The 7,585-nt window shown below is 48.7% G+C and overlaps 1 protein-coding gene and 1 long non-coding RNA gene across 3 annotated transcripts; one reads left to right on the top strand and one right to left on the bottom strand.

Annotated features, from left to right (window-relative positions):
- Positions 1-1,877: 1,877 nt before the first annotated feature.
- Positions 1,878-2,545, top strand: LOC133900508 (uncharacterized). Its single transcript, XR_009906544.1, has 2 exons — positions 1,878-2,325; positions 2,473-2,545. It is a non-coding gene; the product is annotated as an uncharacterized LOC133900508 (long non-coding RNA).
- Positions 2,546-4,580: 2,035 nt separating this feature from the next.
- On the bottom strand, positions 4,581-7,195 carry LOC133900507 (pentatricopeptide repeat-containing protein At3g12770-like). 2 transcript variants are annotated; one of them, XM_062341664.1, is made up of 2 exons: positions 5,106-7,195; positions 4,581-5,013 (listed from the first exon to the last, which is right to left on the bottom strand). In XM_062341664.1, exon 1 carries the CDS (start codon positions 7,064-7,066, stop codon positions 5,549-5,551), a length of 1,518 nt encoding a protein of 505 aa, XP_062197648.1. In that variant the 5' UTR covers positions 7,067-7,195; the 3' UTR covers positions 4,581-5,013; positions 5,106-5,548. The 2 variants fall into 2 exon arrangements, with proteins under 2 accessions (XP_062197648.1, XP_062197649.1); XM_062341665.1 differs by having other exon boundaries at positions 4,581-5,009.
- Between the last annotated feature and the right edge of the window lie 390 nt (positions 7,196-7,585).

Here is a 7,585-nt window from a genome sequence, read left to right as displayed (position 1 = left end):
AAGTAGATGTCACATTGATCGGGACGAGCTCGCTAAAGTAGTCCTGATTAGCACGGCTTAGCACAGCTCTCAGCTTAAGATCATATTTCTGGGGATCCAGTTGAAAATGACGTATCAGCCACTTGCACACACCCACTATGGTCCTCTCATTGGCTCCTCTAAGTCTCTTAACGACATGCTAAAACCCAGAGAGATCTACACTGTTAGGACCATAACTAATTTGACCTTCACCATAATATATTTGAAAATATAATTTATCTGGCATCCCTGGAACCATCCGAAAATATATCTAATATTAAGATAGAAAAACTATATTTTTTTATTATCGAAACTATAACAAAATTACCGACACCGATTATCGCCTAACAATAGGTTTCTTTAATATTGCCCCTAAGCAAACTAACCTAATTAAACTAATTAACCATCCGCTTACTTAATAAAATTTCTAATTACCTATAATTATTACTTACATCATTATTCTGTACAATCTAAATATTCGAAACTACCATACTATAAATACTATTATGCATCTAATGGCTATCCTACCACGTCGTAATTAATATTTACAATATACTACAAAATACAACATTTTTACATTTCTAAACCCTAAGTCATATCTAATATAGTTATTAATATACCGCTAAACCCTAGATCTAGTGGTACTTTACTTACTAATAAAAACATGAGTATAAAAAAATTATCAGAAAACACGATTCAAAATCTGCAGTTCGAAAACAGTAGGGCTTCACCGCGCTGCCTCCCTCTCCTCTCCTCCTCCCCTTCTCTCCTCTCCTCTTCCCTTCTCTTTTTTCAGAATAAAATGAGCATTTTTCCTCATTTTTGAGGTTTATATAGAGGAGGGGGCAGGGCTGGCCCCCTAACCGCCCTCTCAGAGAGCGGTAAGGATGACGAGAGGGCGGTTAGCCCCACCCGCCTTTTTAGAGGGCGGTAAGGGGTGACTCTGCCACTGTGGCCATCCTTACCGTCATCTGAAAGGGCTTCAGCCCCTTCAAAGGGTGGTAGGCGCCTGTTTTTGCAAATCTTGTCGCCAAGAGTATATTTATTTAAATATTTAATTGAAAAATATAAAAATAAAAAACTCTCTCCTTCATACAAAGGCCGAGCGTCTAGTGCGTAGCTGCCATCTTCTTCGAAGTCCTAGTTCGAAGGTCCATGCGTGTGGGCGAAGCCGAAGGCCCGAGTGGGTGCGAAAGCCTACACGGTGGCCGAAGGTCCATGCACAAGATGCAAGGCCCATATGGTCTGAAGCTAACCGAAGAACTTGCGCTGGTCCGAAGCCCTCGATTCCCGGTGAAGGCTCGTGACCGAGGGGCGACGCCCAGCGAAGGCCTGCGCATGGTGAAGTCTGGCGTAGGCTCGGGGGCGAAGGCCCCGTGATCAGGGCGAAGGCCCGTGTGTGGTGAAGTCCGGCGTAGGCCCAGGATTGAGGGCGAAGCTCGGTGAAGGTCCGCGATTGGGGACGATGCCCGAGCGGAGGCTCGCGCGTGGTGAAGTCCGGCGTAGGCTCAATATCAGGGGCGAAGCCTGGCGAAGACCCACTCGCTCTCTTCAGAATTGGGATCCCCACGAACGGCGTCAACTGTTGAAACTATTTCTAGCTACAGTACCGAAGGGGTTCATTCCAGTTAAAGAGAGAGTGGAGGTGGGAGCAATCCCTGCTACTCTTGACCTCTTGGGTCTTTTATATAGGTGAGAGAGAGGTGAAATTTCATCTCTAACCTTTGATAGAGTACAAATATTACAAGAAATCTCTTGAGTTTTATATGGGCTGCTGTATTACATGAGCTCCTAGGTATTTCTACGCCTTTCCCCCAACCGATAGCATAAAGAGTACAATGCAGTTTTAGGTTAGGAATCTATTTAACCCCCGAAATATCCATGCTAATCTGCTTTACCCCTAAAGTATGAAATCGGGTATTTAACCTCTAAAGTATGAAAACCGGGTCAAACAACCCCTTATGGTGATTTTGGAGCGGTTTCACCACCGTGACGATCTACATGGACTATTACGTGTCAATGACCTACATATCAGGCTGCTTCCTTACTCTATTCCTCTCTCTTACAGTTGGGTCCCACCTCTCATTTCTTCCTCTTATCCCACCGCTCTCTCTATCCATTAGCTCCTCCATTCTCCAGCTGTGCATCGTCTCTCTCCCTTGTAGATCGACGGCTGTAGGCCGTAGGGCGGACGCCGCTGCCGCGGCAGGTGTTCGAGATCGAGCTGCTGCGGCGTCGATGGCGGCAGGAGCTCGAGCTGCGGCAGGGGCGGAAGCAGGTGCTCGAGCGCGTTCGGCGGCGGCAACGGTAGGTGCTCGAGCTTCAATTGCGCGGCGGCTGGTATCAAGCGTGGATCAACAGAGCAGTTGGTGATGTAATTAAGTGATGATGTATGATTTCCTCACTACATTAGTTGATGACTTTGCTTTTGGTATGATTCGATCGATATTGCAGGAGATTTGGTGCCCTCGTGGCCTGTAGCTTGGGTGATATTATTGCTATATCAATCTCCTGCTAACCGGTGTCACTTGTGGGCTTCGATTAGATCCTGCTGTTGCCCGTTGCCCGTGCAGATTTTTTCGGCGGTAGTAGCATGAAAGCTTGGAGAGAGCACGGATCGGAGCTTGTCGACGGAGGCATCCATGGCCGTAGGTGGCAGTCTGAGAGAGGAGGGGGAAGAGATGTTGAAGAACAAAGCCCTCACAGAGAAGCGGGCCCACGCACAGAAATATATATTTGGGGAAATTATGAGAATACCATCACAAAAGAGCCCGAGTTGCAAAAGAGCCCGAGTTGAAGAATACCATCACAAATGTCAAGGGTTAGAAAATACTATTACAAACATCCATAGGAATTGCAAAATGCTAATGCCGTTCAATTTAGTCCGTTAGAGCCCAGAAACATTAGAGGAAATAAAAGAAATGGCGATTCTACCCTGGTCTCCATCTAGCCCGTTGCCACCACCCAAGAATTCAGAGAAGCAACGTTCGATCCATCCCACCGCTCCATTCCTTCCTCCTCCCCACCGTCTTTCAATCTTGACCTCATCATAAGAACAAGAAGCTTGGTGAGAGTAGGATGCCCCATGGAAGCTCTCCCAAATCAGGGATGTTCACGCCACCGCACCTCGTCCAAATCAAGTATGGCACCGCCCAAATCGACCTCGACGAGCTAGGTGATGTCGTGAATCGATGCTTGTTGGCGGCGAGGATGACCTCGCGTGAGCTGAAACACCGAGATCGAGCTCCCTACGGTGAGCTCAGCGATGGCGCGAATTGAAGCTTGAAGACATAAATCGACGCTTGGCGGCGTGAACTCGAAGCTTGGTGCGGCTTCTGCTGCAATTGGACGAGGTGGCCGCGAGGACGTGGGAGCTGCAGCACGACCTTGCCACACTGCTCGACCTCCTCCCCGTCGCCAACCTCTGGCTCGCCGATGACATGGCGGACCTGCTCGCACTCACGTCGTGATAGTGCCGGTGGGCAACAGCCGTGGAGCAGGAGCTGAAGGCGAGCGTGCTCGTGCTGATCTAGGAGGTGGAGAGGGAGATCATGCCGAAGCGGGAGAGGCTGGAGGGCATCCTCGAGGAGGTCGTCATCAAGTGCGTCCTCTTCAGCGCAGTTGTGGATGCCTGTGAACCAGGCAAAGCCGAGCCGGTGCCGGTGGTGGCTGCGAACAAGGCCACGCTAGAGGCGGCGCGCATGACCGCGTCGTTTCTTGTGCTGTAAAAGCATGTGCACGTGTTAGTGAAGGGTAGTATCGACATTTGCGTCACTAACGAACCTCCCTAGCATCAAAGTGAATGGTAGTAGCATTTTACAGCACTTAGGCATGTTTGCGATGGTATTTTCCAACCTGAGGTATTTGCGATGGTATTCTCTAACTCGGGCTCTTTTGCGATAGTATTTTCATAATTTTCCCTATATATTTTATACATGTGCTGAGTCATATCCACGTTGCCAGCCATGTCATCCTCTATGGTGGCAATACTGCACACGAAACTACTCTAGAGGTTATTTGCTCCAGTTTTGATAGTTCAGGGGACATAATACCTGATATTATACTTTAGGATGTAAAGTAGATGAACCGCTGTACTTTGAGGGGTTAAATAGACTTTTTGGGTTAATACCTCGAGCATAGAAGCTGCCCCAGTTGGAAGCTTGATGTCTCCTTGCTCCCCAAAGGCCAAAAGCTGACAGTAAAAATTGGGAAAACAATCTCTTTATGTTCTTGGGCAGTACTAATTGTTATCATGAAGTGAGTCCAGGCCTCCATGGTAAAGCCAATGCTAGACGGTGTCAAGAAGGTGCCTTCGTTAGCAATTTGCAGTTGATAAAGCTTGGCACCTTTTGCATCCTCATCCTCAGTTTTGTAGTAAGGCCATACCATATATATCTTAATTTGCATCTTCATTTGGACTACCCCAAAAGGTACTGGCCGACCAATAACAAAGTGTATAACTGTTGCAATGTATTCATACCCAACCTGGACTTGCCTTTTTTTCTAGATTTATGCCCAGATCTTGATAGAAAATATGCATGATTCCCTTCTAACCAATAGGATTCAGTGTTAGAATATTTATTGCTCTGTATAAATCTACAAATATGTAGAGACATATCCAAAGGGGATGTATTACATAATTTACATGTAGCAAATATGTTTACAAGAGTTATAAGATTAGCCTCTATCTTCGTATGGCTGAACAATCATGCCAGCCAACAAAGCGGCATACAACCATGCCAATAACATGTGAATATGTGGAATGATTTCTTGATTTCTTTGTCCATCATCTCGCAAGGGAAAAATTGTGTAAATGGATTCTTCGACGGACTTCCTTGCATATAAAGGATCAAAGCTCAAGGACCATCAACAAGCAAACAGATTTGGTACTAATCAAGGTACCAAGCAGGTAAGCCCAAGAACTCATTTCTGCACTTGGAGGAAATGATACTCCGCGCACATCTCTTGGTGACCGTATCAAACTCCTCATGCTGGCTAAAGGTAACATTAACATAGTCCAATCAAAGGATGAAGTTAATCAAGAATCAAGAATTCAATATATGAGTGAAGCTCTGATTACTGCTTACCTTGAATCCAGAATGGCCATTATCTAGTTGACTCATTGACTGATTGTTTACCATTGGGAGAAGTTAACCACTTCTCTTGCATCTCATTTTGTCACAGTTCAGAATCACTTGGTTTGAGCCACCTGTTGCACAGTTGGATGGCATCAGACACGAGCAGTACCGCTGTGGCAGTCAATTTAGAGCAGACGCTTCTTGCCTTAAAAAAAACAGCCTTATTGCCTGCAAATAGCACTTCATAATGCATTACGTTACTCTGGATTTCATCATGGAAGGTTTTAAGGCCTCCACACTGACCACCATTTGGTAAAACAGCAAACAGAAATCCTTACTGGCCATGATAAAATTCTGCTCACATGCAGCACAGCAGCAGCAACCAAGTAAGATCACAGCTCTATCCTTGAACCAAATTGATTGCGTCCATACTGGACTTAAGTGTCAGAACTTCATGGCCTGATTAGCTCATAGTCATAGTATATGTTTGTATGTCCGTCTTCAGATTCTGAACCACCCATATCCTCAAGTAATCTATCTAAAACCCAAACTATTCGTCTCCTCAAATAGCGTGGGACGCTCCCTTGGTAGAAGGCACAAGCTCTTCCCTTCACATCAACCCAGCTGCACCCTGGTGTCTTCACCATGCCAAGTTCCCTCATCCTTGATCTCAACCCTGCAACATCATCAGACCGGCCAGCTGCATCGTAAATGCCACAGAGAGTAACATAGTTGCTAGCATTGCCTTCTTCTAACTCGAATAGCCTGTAAGCTGCAATCTCTCCAACATCGACGTTATTATGCATAGCACAAGCAGAGAGCAATGCTCCCCACACACTAGCAGAAGGCTCCATAGGCATCTTCCTTATGAACCCGACAGCTTCTTCAATAGCTCCAGCACGGCCCATGAGGTCAACCATACATGCATAATGGTCAGCAGCGGGCTCAACACTGTAAACCTTACTCATCGACTCAAAGATCCTCTGGCCATCAGTCACAAGCCCTGAGTGGCTGCAACTCGACAGGATCGAAGTGAAAGTTACGCAGTTTGGCTTCACCCCTTGGGACACCATCTCCTTGTAAACCCTCAACGCTTCTTGTCCCCTGCCATGGACACCGTAACAAGAAATCAGGGTCGACCAACTCACCACATTCCTCTCCTTCATGCCAGCAAACACTGCTCGCGCTCCATCCACCCGGCCACACTTTGCATACATGTCGACCAACGCATTCCCCACGGCGACATCCCTATCAAAAGCAAGGATCCGCACCATCCTACCATGGATCTCCCTCCCCTTCATCAGCTCCCCTTCCTTGGCACATATGTTCAGCACGCTTGGCACGGCCCGTACATCTCTCACCATGTTCACAGCCTCAACCTGCGCCTTCCAGAAGAGGTCCAGGGCGTCTTTTGCCCTCCCGGCCCTCGCATACCCTGTAACCATGCAGTTCCACACGACAGTGTCTTTCTCCGGCATCTCGTCGAACACCCTAACGGCATCATCCAGCACCTCTGCCTTAGCATACATGCCCAGCAGCGCGCCGGAAACCACAACGTTGGAGAACAAACCGAGCCGGACGGCGAACCCATGGAGCGCGGCGCCAAGGAGCGCGTCCCGTAGCTCGGCGCACGCGCGGAGCGCGGCGGGGATGGCGTACCGGTCGGGGCGGAGCCCCGCAGCGAGGAGGCGGGAGAGGAGCCCCAGCGCCGCGCTGGGCGGGGAGGCCGCGAGGAGGACGTTGTAGGCGTGCATGGACGGCGAGGGCGTCATCGTGTCGAACACCTGGCGGGCGTGTGGGAGCGCGCCGCAACGGCAGTAGAAGAGGACGAGGTCCGTCTCGAGGGTAACGTCCGGGAGGCGCCACGCGACCAGTGCCTGCGCGTGGAGCTGCGCGCCGGGGGAAAGAGCCCCGGCCGATGCGCAGCGACGGAGGAGGGCCGAGAGCCGGCCGGTGGTGGGCGGCGCCATTTCGACGACGGCCGCCCTTGTAACGAGGATGCCACGGCCCAGTTTGTCCAGATTAAACCAGGCTTGCAAGCCAAGTACTCCAACGTGGGTTATGAGCTCTGCTCGAATCAGCTGTTAATTACTCGACGTCATTACGCAGCATTTTGGTTGGCAGGGGACTTGTGTTTAGTCCATCGGACATCCGAATCCGAGTTGATTTTAACATACGTGTCCGTGTTTAGGTCGCATAGATTTGAACTACAGATAGGGCTAGGACTTGGGTTGTGTTTTTTAGCCGGCCTAAGCATGATATGGCACGGTAGCTTTAGTCCAAGCACGATATGGCATAAGCACAGACGGGTTGGGTCGTGTTAGTCCTTGATATGAGGTATGATAGATAGCTTGGTTTGACACGAAAATAGCCTGAGGCACGGTGGCCCAGTGAGGTTCAGTCCTTATGTGCATACTGCAAACCATTGAGAAGTCAAGGTAAACTTACGGGTCAGTGTGATTAGGAGACAGAGAGCACAAGGGTGATGT

The sequence above is a fragment of the Phragmites australis genome, chromosome 19 (assembly GCF_958298935.1).
Source record: "Phragmites australis chromosome 19, lpPhrAust1.1, whole genome shotgun sequence".
Lineage (NCBI taxonomy): Eukaryota > Viridiplantae > Streptophyta > Magnoliopsida > Poales > Poaceae > Phragmites > Phragmites australis.
The sequence above is the reverse complement of the archived record's forward strand: the minus strand, read 5'-3'. Positions and strand labels throughout refer to the sequence as shown.